General features: G+C 41.1%; 1 protein-coding gene across 1 annotated transcript in view; it reads left to right on the forward strand.

Moving 5' to 3' along the window:
• Positions 1-744: 744 nt before the first annotated feature.
• The window catches only part of PIP5K1A (phosphatidylinositol-4-phosphate 5-kinase type 1 alpha), a 38,991-nt gene continuing 21,819 nt past the window's right edge, over positions 745-17,916 (forward strand). The window contains exon 1 of the mRNA NM_001136563.1: positions 745-943. Within this exon, the coding sequence (NP_001130035.1) occupies positions 862-943 (82 nt within the window). The 5' untranslated portion in view covers positions 745-861. The remainder of the gene's footprint in view (positions 944-17,916) is intronic.

Here is a 17,916-nt window from a genome sequence, read left to right on the forward strand (position 1 = left end):
TTGGAAGGCAAGACGGCCGCGCACATTAAGCTAACCAGTAAACAAAACAGTAAAGCCGGAAAAACAGTCGCATGTGATGTTTTGTGATATTCGAGTGCTTAACCTCTCTGGCTTGACAACAGCGCTTCTGTCGGGAGTTCTTACCTGAGCTCTAAAATTGAGACCGGTTGGGCTGACTTATTTACCCCGAACTCCAGCAACTCAACGCGGCCCTTTCCTGGAGCCGAATATTAATGGACCCACCGAGCCACCGTAGGGATGGTCTACAGTCCGGAAGGGCCCGTCTTCGACCCGCGGATTCGTTAAGGGCGTGGGGAGCCCTTGTCATGTGATCAATTATAGCCCTCCGATTGGCTGCCGGGGCCTCTCTTCCGGTTGAGTAGGCTACAACGCGGAAAGGTTACGCGCATGCTCAGTTCTCGGATTTTCCTGGCCACCCGGAGTGGAGCGGTGGGATTGGGCGATAAACAGGCTCTGGCTAGGGAGGAGGGGTGCGGGTGTTCGTTCCGCTGGGACTTTTCACGCCCCCTTATTCCTTTAGGTGTGGCTAGGTTCAGACGCGGGGTCTTGGCAGCTGCTTGAGCCTACTCCCAAGTAAAGGGAAAGCAGCTCCCGCGGAGAGTGGTCGAAGTTACGGAGAGGGTGCGAGACGGGAGTTCTCCCCTATACCAGCCAAATGGTGCGGCCCTGAGCTGTTTCACTGTCCCGACCGACGTGTCTGAGAGAGGCCCCGGAGGGGGCAGGGAGGCGGCCCGCAGACCGCGGGGTTCTGTGAAGAGACGTAGAGAAAATTCGATTCAGAGAAGAGGAAGAGCCCTGTTGAGAGGGAACGAGGCCGCTCAGGGGGAGGGGGCTGCCAAGATGGCGTCGGCCTCCTCTGGGCCGTCGGCGGCTGGGGTTTCATCCTTTGATCCCGGGGTCCCTTCCTGTGCTTCGGCTTCAGGTAATCAGGGCGAGGCGTGGGCAGGGGTCTGGTGACGGCTGTGCGATGGGAACGAGAGCGAGACTTGGGAGGGCACCTGTAACTAGGGATGTCCGAGAAGTTGCCGGTAAGGACGACAGATAGCAGGGCTGTCTGAGCGGGCAAGGAGAGTCTGAGGAAACGAAAGGGAGGCTGTCAAAAATAGTAGTCTCTGAGGAGACCGAATTAAGGACTTGAAGAAATAGGGTTAGGAAGGGATGGAGATTGAAGGTGGGAGTAGGGGGGAAACAGAAAGGAAACCGAAAGGTGTAGAGAAAACTAAAGTAAATGGACGCTTCATTCAGTAGAGGAATTAGTGTGATAGGCGGGTGGAATCCAAGTTGATTATGGGGTTAGTTAGATAAACATGTGGAAGAGGTTAAAACATGGGGTTAAAACATGTTCAAGATTTATATGACGCTTTCTTTCGATTGCTGTGGAGTTGGGAATTGTGGATTTTATTGGGGGTGGGAGTTATTCGGGACCTCTTTTTCTTTAGAGACTCCCCCTCATGCTTCATATCTTCTCACTTAGTCCCCCACGCGCTTGGACATACATACGTATTCTATCACACACCCTACTTCGATCATTCCCATTTCTAGATTCCCCAACTTTGGGAAAGAATGGGGTATTTTGAAGGAAGGTGGAAAATTAGAGTTCAAGGATCCTAAAAACAAGTGGAAGAAGGCAGAACGATGCAGTAGAGGTTGAGAGAGGTTATGCTGGGAAAGATGGAGTGGTTGGGGGAGGTGGTTCTGCGTGCTGTGGGGGAATATTGCGTAATAGGAAATGGACTGGAAGAATGCTTAGACTGTATCAGGAAATTGGCACTTGGAGTCAGGGAACATAGCTCAAAGTAGTTAAAAACTATTGGAGATTGAGGGAAGGCTGGGGAGCCCACAAGAAAAGCAACAGATTGTGTGTAGGAGGGCAAATGTGTCTAAGTGTGGGGAAGGGGGTGGAGATTGAGTCAGAAACTGTTCTAGAGCTTCCATCAGAAATGTCTGGTGTTCATGGTGGCTGTTGCCTCTAAACTGTCAACAAGAGAGGCTGCCAGATGTTGGATCCTGTACTTGAGATGTTGACATTTCCTTAGGCCTGGGATTTCATCCTTGCCTTTTTGAATTGGCTAAATAGAAGGTTCCACCTTTTGTATTCTAGCTGGCATGAGTGCGACTACATGGTGGCAAATACCTTCTTCATAAGGTGCAGTTTTATTTATGTGCATCTATTTTTAGTTTCTTGAGAGGTAATTTTTGTCTTTCCTGTAAAAGCATTAGAGGACCAGAGTAACTTATGCTGCATTCTAGGTGTGCTGGATGAAGTAAAATGACAAGCTTTTAATAGAGTAGTTCCTTAATTTAAAATCTTTTCTTCCTTCCCCCAATGCAGAGAGAACAATGTTTGTGTGTAGTCCTTAAACTTAACTATTAAATTATGTGTTTTTTCTATTAGAAACCAGGTTAACCTTAAAAGCCATGTGTTTATATCTCAAAATTTGATTCAGCCTCTTTCTCATGGAAGTACGTACTGGTCATGTGGACAGATTTCGGAGTAAAGGAACTATTTCTTTGTCACTTATTGATACATCTTCATTTTCCATCTCAACCCCTGCTTCAGATAGTCCTCTTTTTCAGATGTCACTGTGTGATATTTTTATGTTTTTAAATTTACTGCCAGATCTGAGGGCTAGCAATTAGTAATTCAGATCATATAAATGTTTTTTTCTTGTTGTGTTTTCACCAGAAAATAAAGTTAGGTTTCAGTGAGCTTTACAGCTCCTTGACTCTACTATGTTCATATGAGAAGTGAAGGTATAAAAATGTCTAAAAATAGTTTTAGATTCCTATTTTTACTTTTCTTACACCTCCCCTCTTTGCTTCCTTGACAAATATTGAAGCAATTGGATTAATAAATATTCCCCCAAAAACTGAGGGGATTTCTTTGTGTCCACATACACAGTATTGACTTTTTTTTGTGTGTGTGTATCTGCATTTTCACCTAGGTTTGGGCTTAGTAAATTTGAGTAAAATATTTCATTTTAATGATATAATTGAAAAGGATAGAATATTTGATTCTGATGGGGAGAAGAGGGCTATTAAAAATGGTTTATTTTTATTTAATGGGTTTTATTTGTGATTGGAGGTGAGTTTTGCTGTATCCGGATGGTACCAAGCGAATTAGGACATTGACAGGAATGAGTGATAGTTTATGCTTTCCTAAATTGTTAAAGGGAAGAAGGCTGGCCTTGTAGAAATTTAAGGTAAGGAATTGTGTGTGTGTTTGTAACCATTCTAAAACCAGTTTATTGTTCTTAGATGTTTAGCTGAATTCACTTAAATTTTGGTGAAACTTTGAAATCTTTATTTTTTTTTATTTTTTATTTTTTTATTTATGATAGTCACAGAGAGAGAGAGAGAGGCAGAGACAGAGGCAGAGGGAGAAGCAGGCTCCATGCACTGGGAGCCCAATGTGGGATTCGATCCCGGGTCTCCAGGATCGCGCCCTGGGCCAAAGGCAGGCGCCAAACCGCTGCGCCACCCAGGGATCCCGAAACTTTGAAATCTTAAAAGCAAGATTCTTTGGCAATGTTGAAAATAGATTGAAAATAAGAATGTCAGGATTCAGGGACAAATTGATGTTTTAGATAAGCTACTCATAATCTTTGGTGGCTCAAAATCTTTTGGCATTCAAATTAGGAAGGACAGATTATTATTATTATTTCTTAAGATTTTATTTGTTTATTCATGAGAGGCGGGGGCGGGGTGGGGACACAGGCCGAGGGAGAAGCAGGCTCCATGCAGGGAGCTGGACACGGGACTCGATCCAGGGTCTCCAGGATCAGGCCCTGGGCTGAAGGCGGCGCCAAACCGCTGAGCCACCGGGGCTGCCCAGGAAGAACAGATTATTTAGGACAGTTGTTTCTGTCTAGATTATTTTACCATTAAGGCAGAGCTGGTCTTTTATGCTGCTGAAAGTGAAATACAGAGGGTAGATCAAACCATGCACTCTGAGAGATGTTTGACATCTTTTCCCATTGGAGTAATTACCATGTTTGGATTTGGGGGAGGCAGTTATAAATGAATATCAGCTTGCAGACACCATCATCATGTGTTTGTGCTTATACTTTGTTAATAAAAGATGATGCTGTTTGCCATCTAGTCTCAGCTGTTTGGTGTGTAAAGGAAATTTATTCCTTCTTTTGCTTTCTCCCTCATCCTCATTATTTGGACAGTGGCACCACTTAAAAAATAAAATTAGCCCTGAAGAAGTGCTGTTCACAGTATGATGATCTGTCACAGAGAGTCTATTTCGCTATTTGTAATTTGACTAGTTCATCAAGAGCTTGAAACTCAGGGACACCTGGCTGGCTCAGTTGGTAGAGTATGCAGCTCTTGATCCTTGGGGTTGTAAGTTTGAGCCCCACATTGCTGTGCAGAGATTATTTAAAAATAAAATCTTAGAAAAAAAAAGCTTGAAATAAGCTACTAAGTGTCCCTCCCCCCGCCCCCCCCCCCCCTTTTTTTCTTTTTTTACTACTGTGAAGGGAATAAAGAGTTTCTGTTTTGGAGCCTTGATTTGAAGTTTGAAGGAGTTAGAATGCTGAAGTGTATACTCCTCTGAAATAAGAGCTGGTGTGATAAAATCATGTGTGACTCCCCCAAGGAAAAAGCACTTGAAACATTAGAAGATCATGAACTTGTAGTTCCTTTTTCCTTCAAACCAGAACATTTTTGAAATTGTCACCCTTCACTGTATCATTGTATCATAAGCACAAATGACTTGGAAAAAACTTCACAGCTCTTTTTCCAACTTTATTTTACTTAACTATTGAGGAAAACCTCAGAGGTCACAGGGCTGAAGCATTTTTTTCCTTGGGAACTTTATTGTAGGGCCAGCCTCATAAGTCCCTGATTCTGGTGGCTTTGTTCTTTCTGGAAGAGCTTCACCAGTAAATTATGCTCCAATCTGATAACTCCAAATCGTAGGGATTTTTTTAAAGATTTTATTTATTTATTCATGAGAGACACACACAGAGAGGCAGAGACATAGGCAGGCTCCAAGCAGGGAGCCTGATGCAGGGCTTGACACTGGATCTCCAGGATCACGCCTGAGTGGAAGGCAGACGCTCAACCGCTGAGCCACCCGGGCATCCCCAAATGGTAGGGATTTTGTTGAGGTTTTTCTGTCTGTGTACTTTATATCCAGTGTACAACATTGGTAGGTCAATCCTTTTCCCTTCAATTCTTTCATACTAGTGAAAATAATATAATTTGAGGCACTTTAATGGAGTGAGGAACTGAAATTTGGAAATGTAAAGATAAGACAGAACATCATGTAGTCAGAATATCACCAGTACCATTTTGGTTGACATTTTATATGTTAGGGATAGATGTTTCTGTTTGTTTTCTACATGGAGGTTTTGACACTTCTTTTTTTCTTTTGTTCCCTTGGTAGATTCTGCCAAAAAACTGACATCAAAATGTCATTGTTTTTGGTTAACCTTTTTTTTTTTTTTAATTTTTGAAAAAGATTTATTTGAGAGAGTGTGTGAGAGAGTGTGGTGTGTACACAAGCATGGGGAGGGCCAGAGGGAGAAGAAAAGAATCTCTAGTGGACTCTGTGCTGATTATGGAGCCAAAGGCCAGGCTGGATTCCAGGACCCAAGACCATGACCTGAGCCTAAACCAAGAGCTGGATGCTCAACTGACTGAGCCACCCAGGCACCCCTAATTAACTATTTATTTCTGTCATGGCTGCCCAAGCCTGGTCAAGTATGATTATATAGACTTATTAGGTATTCAGTATCTGATAGTTATTGGTAATGTACTGATAAGTTAGCTTTGGGTATCAAAATAGTATATTTTGCTTGCTAGTTTCTGAGTGCTGTTCTGGATTGATATAAAAGTCTTCTGATTCAGGAGCACCTGGGTGGCTCAGTGGTGAGTATCTTGCCTTTGGCTCAGATTGTGATCCCTGGATCTAGTCTGCATTGGGCTCCCCGGAGGAAGTCTGCTTCTCCCTCTCCCTATGTCTCTGCCTCTGTCTCTCTCATGAATGAATAGATAAAATCTTAAAAAAAAAAAAAAAGTCTTCTGATTCATAACTGCTCAAATAGGTGGCAGCTAGCAGTTATTCCATATTTTAAGATTTTATTTATTTATTTGACAGCGAGCACAAGCAAGGGAAGCGGCAGACAGAGAGGGAGAAGCAGGCTCCCTGCTGAGCAAGGAGCCTAATGTGAGGCTCTGGATCGTGACCTGAGCTGAAGACAAACACTTAACTGACTGAGCCAACCAGTTATTACATATTTATTGGCCTGTTTTTCTTCAGTAATACAGTGGAAAGATAGCTTGTGAAGTGAACAAAAGAGAGAACACCAGGCCAAAGAACTGGAGATAAGGAAGGTGGTTATTTTATCCTTTAAGCTGGATATTTTCTTTCCTAGAATTTTGGGTTGTTCTGACTTGACATAAAGCAAGAGCATTGTTAGTTCTATTTCTGGATGTATTACTCTATCGTGAATTAAAGTATATTTCAGGGGGATCCCTGGGTGGCTCAGCAGTTTAGCGCCTGCCTTTGGCCCAGGGTGCAATCCTGGAGTCCCGGCATGGAGCCTGCTTCTCCCTCTGCCTGTGTCTCTGCCTCTCTCTCTCTCTCTCTCTGTGTGTCTATCATGAATAAATAAATAAAATCTTTAAAAAAAAAAAAGTATATTTCAGGAAGTATGCTACTTTCTGATAGCCTGGTAGAGGGAATCTGTGTTCCAAACCCCAGCCCACCACCATTTGGTCTCAAAGAGAGAGTGTTTGGGTTGATCGTATTTCCTGGAGGAAACCCCCTTCCTAGCCCATTTCCCCTATTGCACTTCACTCCTCCACCCTTTCCTATTAAAAGAGAGCATTGTTTAGTTTCTAAATATGTGTTGATTGGTTTTGTTCGTATCTCCTATAAGCTTCCATCCTTTCTACTGTTTACTATTTGAAGTGAACTTATTTTCTCAGTTCCTCCATTTTTTTTAGACTTTGTCTCCCAGTAATTTTTCTTTCTTCTCCGGTGAAATTCCAGTCTGTTTGTAATGGCTGTAGACAATATGTATTTTTTTAAAGCTTTTATTTATAAGTACTCTGTACCCAACATGGGGCATGAACTTACAACCCCAAGATCAAGAGTCACATGCTCTACCGACAGAGCCAGCCAGGCCCCCCTGTAGACAGTATGTATTAATTGGTAAATATCTGATTCCAGAAAAGGTTCCTTTCTGTTGAGTCAGAGGAAGACTTTGGCAAAAAGAGTTAAGGAGGGCAGGTTCCTTGCAGGGACTTCAGTATATCTTATTTGCCTTGTATACTTAACTGAGCAATATGGAAGTAACCCAGAATAAGCACTATATCAAAGGATCAGTAATGTTAATGGGGAGTGGGGTAGGGATGGTAAGCAAGGAAGTTGTAGGAAGAGAATGGGAAGGGTTTTTTTTTTATTTTTTATTTTATTTTATTTTTTTGGGGGGGATACATAATTAGCTTGAGCAGAGTAGCTTTAGTGTGGACGGTGTAGTTAAGTTAAATTTGATAAACTTCAAATTTTCATTGACAAGAACCTGTGTAAAAGGGATGACAAAAAATGAACATCTCTGATTTTCCTTATAATTGCCTTGAAGTGCATTGTTGGAGCAATTAATGTTCATTATGATATCATTAAAGTTAGACTTTCTCTGCTGAAACATGCACATTCCAATCCAGCAATAGTCATTGCTTTTTCAGGCTAGAAGAGCCAGGTTTGGAAATAAGAGGTGGCAATCTGCCAAGAAATCTCAAATACTTCTTGGCCATGGGTGGCTTATCCAGAGGACTCAGGTCTTTTAAAGACACCCTGCCCTATATTTTCAACCAAGATTTTAGTGTCAAGAGATACGTATTTGAGGCCTGACAACCATGAAATTTGCTTTGTAGAAGCAGAAGCAAAAGTTTATCAGTAGGGGGAAATGATATTTTAATAATCATTAAAATCAATCAGATATTTTAATTAATTTCATTTTCCAAATTTGGTTACTGAAGTTGAGAGCTTGTTACTAATGGCAGAGGTGACGCATTGCAGCCATATGTTATCAAGATGAGTCTTAGTATTTAAAAAAAAAATTAAAAAGTTGAGTCTTAGTAAACTTCTGGCTTATTCCTTGCTATTTAGTTGGCCTTTATCTGAGGTGGCCCCAGGACTGGTAGATGAAACTGCTTTGGAGCTTTTGTTTCTAGGAGCATCTTGGCCTTTCTTTTTTCCTAGGAGATCCTTAGGAAAACTTGACACTTGTTAGGAAACAAAATTTAGTTTTTCTCTGTGGCTTGGTTTTCTTAATTGGCTTGGTTTAGTCTTTATTGAGGGTTTAATAATGGTACTTTTTTGTTTCTAAACAGTTTTTGAGTACTCAGCAGTACTTCTCAGGAGGTGGGCTGATATTTTCAGACAGTTCTGAGTATTTTCGTTTGAAGATCATATGCAGGGATATAGTTAAAATTGCTTTCAGTATTTCAGGGTAACAAGGGCCAGAGAGATTGCAGTAGATACTGGGCTGACTGTGTTTGTGTTGTCCGAGTTTTTGTTTTTGATGTTTGTTTTTTTTTTCCTTTTAAAACTCCTGGCTCTCAGTCTGATCAACCAAGATAACCCCTAAGAGTTAGCATTTTGCTTCTCAAAAGTCTGCTTATATCACTTTGTGCTATGTGTAGGTATTATTGATATGTTTATGTGGTAGGATTGAGCTGGGTTTCTGGAATTGCTTTTCAGTGACTTGCCCAGGCAGAACTCCAGTTGTCTTTGGAATGCACATCCGGCCAGCCTCTAGCATCCCCAAATTATACGTGTACTTCAAACATTGAAGTCAGTCACACACTGCCTCTTAGTTTCTCATCTGGTGGATGATGTCATTTCAACTCCGACGGAAATGCTTTTGCTCTGAAAGTGCAGGGAGAGACTCTGGTATTGCCATCTATTTTTTAAAAAAGATTTTATTTATTCATGAGAGACAGAGAGAAGCAGAGACATAGGCAAAGGGAGAAGCAGGCTCCATGCAGGGAGCCGGATGTGGGACTCAATACCTGAGCCAAAGGCTGATGCTCAACCACTGAGCCACCCAGGCGTCCCATATTGCCATCTCCGTTTTGTTCCACACTCGGGGGGCGGGGGGGGCGGTGCGGGGAACAGCTCTTATTTCAGAGGTTTTTACAGTTTGGAAATCTCTTTATTTCAGTTATCTGCTCTTTTAAAGCCAACTCATCTCCTCCTCTGAAATTTTCCCTTTTTTACACGTTTCAGAATTATGTTGATGATTTTTCCCTTTCCCTATATTTTCACCTTCCCCTCAATAGTGAATCTTAGCCTCCTGTAGTTCAATAGTAGTAAGCAAATGTATGGAGAGTCACTGTGGTATTTTGCCAACGGACTAGAAACTGACCTCTCCAGTACCTTTTTTTTTTTCCTTTCAGAAACACAATTTAGGGTGGGACCAAAGACCAAAATGGAGTTGACTTCCTTAAGACTAGTACAGAGTTACTCAGAAAAATACTCTGTGACATGGTGTGATGATTCATCATTGTGTTTTAGCAAAAATCAATTGGGTTGTTTCCATTTTGGCACTTGACTGGTCCAGCTGCTTTGAAATTATTTTAGTAACATTAAAGATTTCCCAACTTATTTTCATAATTTAGCAGATCTTTTATATTTTTCAGGGCTTGTTATCCAGGAGATATGCTGAAATTAGGTATCCCCATTTTATAGGAGAATATTGATATTCTGGAGGACATGAAAGATGAACCTCTTAGGGCAGCCCTGGTGGCGCAGCGGTTTAGCGCCGCCTGCAGCCCGGGGTGTGATCCTGGAGACCCGGGATCGAGTCCCGCATCGGGCTTCCTGCGGGGAGCCTACTTCTCCCTCTGCCTGTGTCTCTGCCTCTCTCCTCGTGCTCTCTGAATGAATAAATAAATAAATCTTAAAAAAAAAAAAAAAAAAACACTCTTTAAAAAAAAAAAAGATGAACCTCTTATATGTGCTGATGAAGGTTTGTTTCAAGTTATACAAGCATCTCAAAGTAATATGTGATAAAGAGTGTAGAGGAGTCACGCTTATTTGTAGCTTGAGACTGTCAGCAGCATTCTGGACATTTTCTTTTTACATTTGTCTTCTAGTCTGTTTCTGCAACAGTATAATATGATTGTAATGAGCTTGAGTTAATGGGTGGGAGTGATGTTGGTCTGTATACGTGGGGCTGTTGAGTAGTGGTTTACTGGAAAATGGGAGTATAAGCAAAGAGCACAAAAATAAAATCATCCCTGTATCTCTTTTACTTAATTGTTAAATTATCTATGTAATTTTTTATATAAAATTTATAAAATTTGCATAGATAAGGAAAAATAGATCTTTAAAGTTAAAATATCCACCAAATTCCACCATCCAAGTTAGTTATACCTAAACATTTTGATATATAATCTTTGGGATCTTTTCAAAGTGTATAACTAAGAATGAATTTTAGATAAGTATTTTATACAAATATTGTACTATGTATTTTTTTACCTTTTTCCATATCCTATCCATAAGTGTGCATAAAAATAATGGATTATGTATTCCATTTTATGGCTAGAATTTATGTCACCAATCTCCTTTTGTTCATTATATTTTTTCCAATTATAGTATCCCATAATAGTTTTTATATACAATGCTGCAATAAATATCTTTGTATACATAGCTTTGTCCACTTGATTATTTATTTATTTATTTATTTTTTTTTTTTTTTAAATCTTTATTTTTTTTTTTTTTTTAATTTTTTTTTAAATTTTTATTTATTTATGATAGTCACAGAGAGAGAGAGAGAGAGAGGCAGAGACACAGGCAGAGGGAGAAGCAGGCTCCATGCACCGGGAGCCCGATGTGGGATTCGATCCCGGGTCTCCAGGATCGCGCCCTGGGCCAAAGGCAGGCACCAAACCGCTGCGCCACCCAGGGATCCCTGATTATTTATTTAGAATAGATTCCCACTTCTGGGTCGAATTGTACATGTATATTTTTAACACTTTTTGCTAGATACTGACAAATTACCCTCCAAGAGTGGAAGACCCTCAAATAAGATGTATACCCATGATTTTTTGAAAGGGTATATGCCTGTATGCAAAGGAGCTTTGTACCTGAAAATTTTTTGCCAATATGAAATCACTCCAGAGATGATTTGGGGTTACAAATTTTGTGACCACTCTTGGAATTTTTCTGCTAGAACTTCTTCTCATTTTTTGGATGTTTACCTAGAACTGCAAAAAATCATCTTTTATTTCACAGTATGGTGCTGGGGATCAGGTTAGGTCCTGTTTATAATTTTAAATTTCAGAGTTTTTCTTTTTTAATATACTTATTCTGCTGTAAACAAGTAGAACCCTAGAAGTAAGTGATAACTTTCTGTTTTTCCTCATTTAGGTTTCAACTTTCTGTGCTGTGGGGTCAACCGTAAGAGAGGTAGATCTGATGTGTATCTGTGCTGAAGAAGCATGAGCTCTTTGCAGTAACTAGCAGCCAACTCCTCTTCCCCATAACAATTGCAGACTTTTTGTAGTGGTAGTACATGGCCTTTTTCTGAAAAGGCTGTGGATATCTTGCAATTTGATGTTAGTTCCCATTTCTCTCTCCCCTCCCCCAAAAAGATGCTGTTGTAATACAGAAGTTTCTTTTCTCACAGTTCTACAGTGTAATATGAATTAATTAATTACCTTTTGTCTCCCTCAAATTCTTCCTCTAACTTTATTTTCTTTTGTTTCAATGAGTCTCCTCTCTTCTTTTCCCTTTCTATTGCATATCTCATTTCCCCCTGACCTTTCTCATTCTATAGATAGGTTTCATAATTCACAATGATGATAATTGCTAGGATTTGTAGAGCATTTATTATATGTTAAGTGCTATACATGATCTATTTAATTCTCTTAACCCCATGAGGAACATTTTATTTCTCCCATTTTATAGATGGGGTAACCAAGGCCTAGAGAGTTTTAACTAACTTGTCCAGAGTTGCCTAGTTAGTAAGTGGTGTATGTAGTACTCAAACCTTAGGTGTTCTAATTTTAGAATCCCCATATCTGCCTCCTATGCTATTATTGCTCCCCTGACTAATCTGATAGTCTGTGTGTGAACTAATTTGATTTTAAACCAGATTAACTAATTCTTATTGAATTCTTATTGAATGGGCGCTGACTGAACCAGGACTCCTTGGTGAAGGAAAGAAGACAACTCTCCCTTCTGACTTTGGCTCTCTAATAAAAATTCTGATCTCTTCTGTGCCTAATATGTTGAGTTAGTAATTTCTTTTTTTTTTTTAAGATTTTATTTATTTATTCATGAAAGACACAGAGAGAGAGGCAGAGGGAGAAGCAGGTTCCGTGGAGGGAGCCCGATGTGGGACTCGATCCCGGGACTCCAGGATCACGCCCTGGTCCGAAGGCAGGCACTAAACTGCTGAGCCATCCAGGGATTCCCCTGAGTTAGTAATTCTTTCATTCTTTCAGCAAGCATCTTAGAAATTAACAGGCCAAGGATTGGCAACTGGTTCTACAGTCAATTTCATGATCCCTAAAACAAACAAAAAGTTTGTCAGATGCTCACTTTTTGTCCTTGCAAATTCAATAATCATAAAAGCCTTATGCTTTCAATCAGAGCCAGTTATGATTTCACACCAAAAAAAAAAAAAAAAAAAAAAAAACCAAGCCTAATCTGATATGAATGGGGCTCTTTTTTTTTTCTGTTAAAGTTGATTTTTTATTACAAAGAAAAAGTACTTTCTACTACTAGTGAGGATCTTAACATCTGTAAAACTATGAAACTGTTCTTTCAAGAATCAGACTTGAAAGTAGTTTGCTGTTGCTCTAGAATACAGGCATTATTTGGTTCAGAACAAGGATAACCTCACTAAAAGAAGTGAAAGGTGTTTTCCTACTATTTTTGCCAGTAACATTGATGACTATTGCCAGAGAAACAGAGTTGTCATAATTGTTAACACTGATGGGGGTGTGCATGGGTGGTGCAGTTGGTTAAGCATTTGGCTCAGAGCGTGATCTTAGGGTCATGAGATTGAGTCACATAGAGTGCTGTGTTGGTTTCCCTGCTCAGCTCGGAGTCTGCTTGAATTCTTTCCCTCTGGCTCCTTCCCTCCATGCTTGCTCATACTCTCTCTAAAATAAGTAAATAAATCTTAAAAAAAAAAAAAAAAAAAAGATTGAGAGGAACTGAAAGAGGAGGGACTACTACTCTTAATCCTCTGTCAATGAAAATGAAAATAGATTTCCTTGTCTCAAGGGAATGGGGTACCTCAGGGGAAGAAAATATACATTCATATTGTCTATTAGCAATTCTGAGATTTAGTTAGTTTTTTAGAGCCTTCTAGTTACCCTGGTACTTTCTTTGTCAATCAAGACTCCAGGTGGGGGATCCCTGGGTGGCACAGCGGTTTAGCACCTGCCTTTGGCCCAGGGTGCGATCCTGGAGACCTGGGATCGAATCCCACGTCGGGCTCCCGGTGCATGGAGCCTGCTTCTCCATCTGCCTATGTCTCTGCCTCTCTCTCTGTCTCTCTCTGTGACTATCATAAAAAAAAAAAAAAAGACTCCAGGTGGCCAGGGAATTGAAAAAGATGGTTTAGAAGAAAGTTGAATTGGGGATTAGGAATGTGAATTCCCATTCTGGCTCTGTCATCTTTGTGATTTTGAGTACATCCTTTATGTTTGTGTTTTTGCTTATCAAAAGAGGATTGCACTAAAAATCTCAAAGACCCTTTTGGAATGACTTTTTTCATAATGTAAATGGTTACTGATTTGTTAGCTTGACAATGGGCAAGTAGCTTCGTTTATGACTGAAGGAGCTGAGGTGTTCAACTTTTGTTTAAAAATCAGCTTTCAGGGATCCCTGGGTGGCGCAGCGGTTTGGCGCCTGCCTTTGGCCCAGGGCGCGATCCTGGAGACCCGGGATCGAATCCCACATCGGGCTCCCGGTGCATGGAGCCTGCTTCTCCCTCTGCCTATGTCTCTGCCTCTCTCTCTCTCTCTCTCTGTGACTATCATAAATAAATAAAAAAAAAATAAAATAAAATAAAATAAAATAAAAATCAGCTTTCAGGGGATCCCTGGGTGGCTCAGCGGTTTGGCGCCTGCCTTCGGCCCAGGGCGTGATCCTGGAGACCCAGGATCGAGTCCCACGTTGGGCTCCTTGCGTGGAGCCTGCTTCTCCCTCTGCTTGTGTCTCTGCCTGTGTGTGTGTGTGTGTGTGTGTGTGTGTGTGTGTGTGTGTGTCTCATGAATAAATAAATAAAATCTTTAAAAAATAAAATAAAAATCAGCTTTCATGGGTGGCTCAGTCCAGTGTCTGACTCTTGATTTCAGCTCAGGTCATGATCTCGGGGTCCTGGGATTGAGCCCTGCATTGGGCTTCCCACTTAGCAGAGTCTTCTTGTCCCTCTCTGCCCATTCCCCTCTGCTCATGCGCTCTCTTTTTCAAATAAATCTTTAAAGACAAATTACCACAGTGAGTATACCCTTGCTTCTCTAGGGTTTGGTTTGTTGTTGCTGCTGCTTCTCCCGCTGCTGCAGCTGCTACTTTTGCTTCTGTAGGTCTTTTACGTTTTCTTTCTGCGGAGGAACTAGGTTTCAAAATTGACATGGTTGGTTCTATCTCATCAGTTGACCCACTCAAAAATAAGTTACTTGAACCATTATTTTTTTCTGAAGTAGTCTGTCCGTAATGGTTTCATATTCTTGCTTTCAGTACTGCAGCATTAGCTAGTTGCTTTTTTTTTTTTTTTTTTAAGGAGTTTATTTATTCATGAGAGACACAGAGAGAGAGAGAGGCAGAGACACAGGCAGAGGGAGAAGCAGGCTCCATCCCGGGACTCCAGGATCACGACCCGAGCCGAAGGCGGCCCCAAACCGCTTAGCCACCCAGGCTGCCCTAGCTAGTTATTTAGAATGTTTCTTGGTCCAAGACCTGTTAGTGAGGAGTCTCCGCTTCATGCAGTATAAACACAGTGTCACTGTTAGAACTTCATCTTGATGGTTTTACCAGAGAAAACCTCTCAGAAAGAAGCCCACTCAGATGAAGAAGCTTGATTATCCAGACATGTTTTCTTTTCTTTTGTGGTATTTTTTAACTAAACCTTTAATTATAAAAATTTTCAGACTTACACAAAGTAGAAAGAACAGTTTAAAGAACCTCCATGTGCCTGTCATCTAGCTTCAGCAACATTTTGCCAAGCTTGTTGTAACTGTTCATCTCCATTTCCCACTTCCACCCCCTGGAATATTTCAGAGCAAACCTAATCTTCATCTGATTTCAGCATAAATACTTCAGAATGATACCTCTAGGGATGCCTGGGTGGCTCAGCAGTTAAGCATCTGTGTTCAGCTCAGGTGGTGATCCCGGAGTTCTGGGATTGAGTCCCACATCGGGCTCCCTTCGTGGACCCTGCTTCTCCCTCCTCCTGTGTCTCTGCCTTTCTCTGTGTCTTTCATGAATAAATAAATAAAATCTTTTAAAAAGAATGATACTTCTACAGATAAGGACTGTATTGGGGGGGAAGGGAGGGAGGGACTTGTGATATAATCACAGTAGTGTTGTCACATGTACAAAATTAATAGTGGTTATTTAATTTCTCCTCTTAAGGCTCCTGTCTCAGAAATCTTTTAAACTAGTTTACTATTTTTCTTTTAAAGTATCTTTTAAAAAATATTTTAATTGTATTTATTCATGAGAGACACACAGAGGCAGAGACACAGGCAGAGGGAGGAGCAGGCTCCCCACAGGAAACTGATGAGGGACTCAATCCCAGGACCCCGGGATCAACACCTGAGCTAAAGGCAGACACTCAACCACTGAGTCACCCAGGTGCCCCTAGTTTACAGTTTTTCTGATCAGTATCTAAACAAGTTTTATACATTATATTTGATGGATGTGTCTCTTAAGTACTTAATTTAAATGGTTCCCATACCCTATAGTAATCAAGAGTCAAATGAGCTACATTTCTAAGGTTTGAAAGTGCTCTACAAATAAAAATTTTGTCATGGAGAGAAAAACCCTTTTTAAAAAGGTATCCGTTCAGTTTAGTCTTGTAGCCAGTATTAAGGAGAGGTAGGAGAATGTGGAGATGCCCAAGTGATGTTGAAAACAAAAATTTGTGAGCTCCTCCAGGTCAGGAACATAAAACTCTGTCCATAGTGCCTATGCTTGGTTTCTGACATGTAACAGATGATCAATAAATAGTTGAGAGGTGTTAAAATTGAGCCATTGATGAGAAGCCAAACTGTCAGCCTCCACACCCACTTTTTTTTTTCCTTCCATTTATTCATGAGAGAGAGAGGCAGAGACACAGAGGGAGAAGCAGGCTCCATGCAGGGAGCCTGACATGGGACTCAATCCCGGGACTCCAGGATTATGCCCTGGGCTGAAGGCAGACGCTAAACTGCAGAGTCACCCAGGGATCCCCCTCCACACCCACTTCTGCCTTGGGTAATATGCTCTCCTCTTTTGTAGCACATGCTACATTTCATGGTATGGACTGATCATGTAGACATTTTAATAATAATCTTCGGAGTTTTGGCTTAAATGGGAGAGGCAGGTTCCCGATATCTTAGGAGAAGTTTTTCCCTTAGTAAGTTGTAACGAACTCTGCCCTATATTCCGGTTCCCCACCCAGAAAGAGAATGATATATATGGATCATGGATATGGATTATAAGATAATATATCCTTATCAGACAATATTTTTCACAAAGATGCTAGAAAACAAACTTTCTGCGAAACGATATTCTGGTCTTTTTTTTTTTTTTTTTTAAGATTATTTGAGGCGCAGGGAAGGAGCTGGGTCGGGGAGGGACAGACAGGTAGAAACCTCTCCACTGAGCAGAGAGCAGAGAGCTGGGGATCATGACCTGAGCCCAAGGCACCAAGCCACCCAGGTGCCCCCACAGTATTCTGATCTTTTTCATAGAGATGAATCTCATTTCCCTTAAACATTGGCTGGCTGGTATTACCACGCACAGTGTTGCCATATTGAGTTGTCCACTTTTCTCTTTTTTTTTCTCCCCACTTCTTTTCTGCCCTCTGCTCCTTCTTCTGCTCCTTCTGTACTTATACAAGAGAAATCTTGATAATAAGGTGAACGAACAGGTACAATGCTGTTGACTCTGCAGTCTCTGGGATTCCTCCAGTAACAGTTTCTCATTGGCAGGCTTGGACCAAGTGGTCAAACCTTAGTATCTGGTTCCTTAAAATGTTACTCTGTTCTTCATTGGGTTTCTGGACCAACCTAAGTGTTACAGCAACATTGGTAAACTCTAGGTATTTTTCTCTTCCCTTCCCTTCTTCTTTGGTAGGTTAGAGCTCTGATTTGTGCCCCAGGGGCAACACTTCAGGCGAGGAAGAGAGGAATGAGACAGGTCTTTGTTTTCCTCCTGTGTTGCTTGGTCTGATTATCATTGTCATTATATATTTTTAAAGATTTTATTTATTTAGAGATGGAGCATTAGTTCACATGAGCAGAGGTGGGGAGAGGGAGGGAGAATCCCAGACAGACTCTGGAATGCTTAGCGGGGAGCCCATGCAGGGCTTGAGATCATGATCAGAGCTGACCTCTAGAGTCTGAGGCTTAACAGACTGAGCCACCCAAGTGCCCCTTATTATTATTTAAATTCCATTATCATTTTAACTGCTTCAGCCATTGTGTCCTTGGGATTAAGCCCAGTTTTGCATTTCCTGATAGCTAAGCAGTTGGCACCAAAATTCCAAGTGAAGTCCTCCTACCCTAGTTCTGGGTACATTGTAAGAGTGTAGCAGCACTAGAGCTACATGTTTGTTGGATAAAACTAGGAAAGGTTAGTAAAGTAGAACTTTTCAGAGTAAGAAAGCTCTGTGCTTAACTTTATGCCTTGAAATCATTACCTTTTTC

Source organism: Canis lupus, chromosome 17 (assembly GCF_011100685.1).
Source record: "Canis lupus familiaris isolate Mischka breed German Shepherd chromosome 17, alternate assembly UU_Cfam_GSD_1.0, whole genome shotgun sequence".
NCBI lineage: Eukaryota > Metazoa > Chordata > Mammalia > Carnivora > Canidae > Canis > Canis lupus.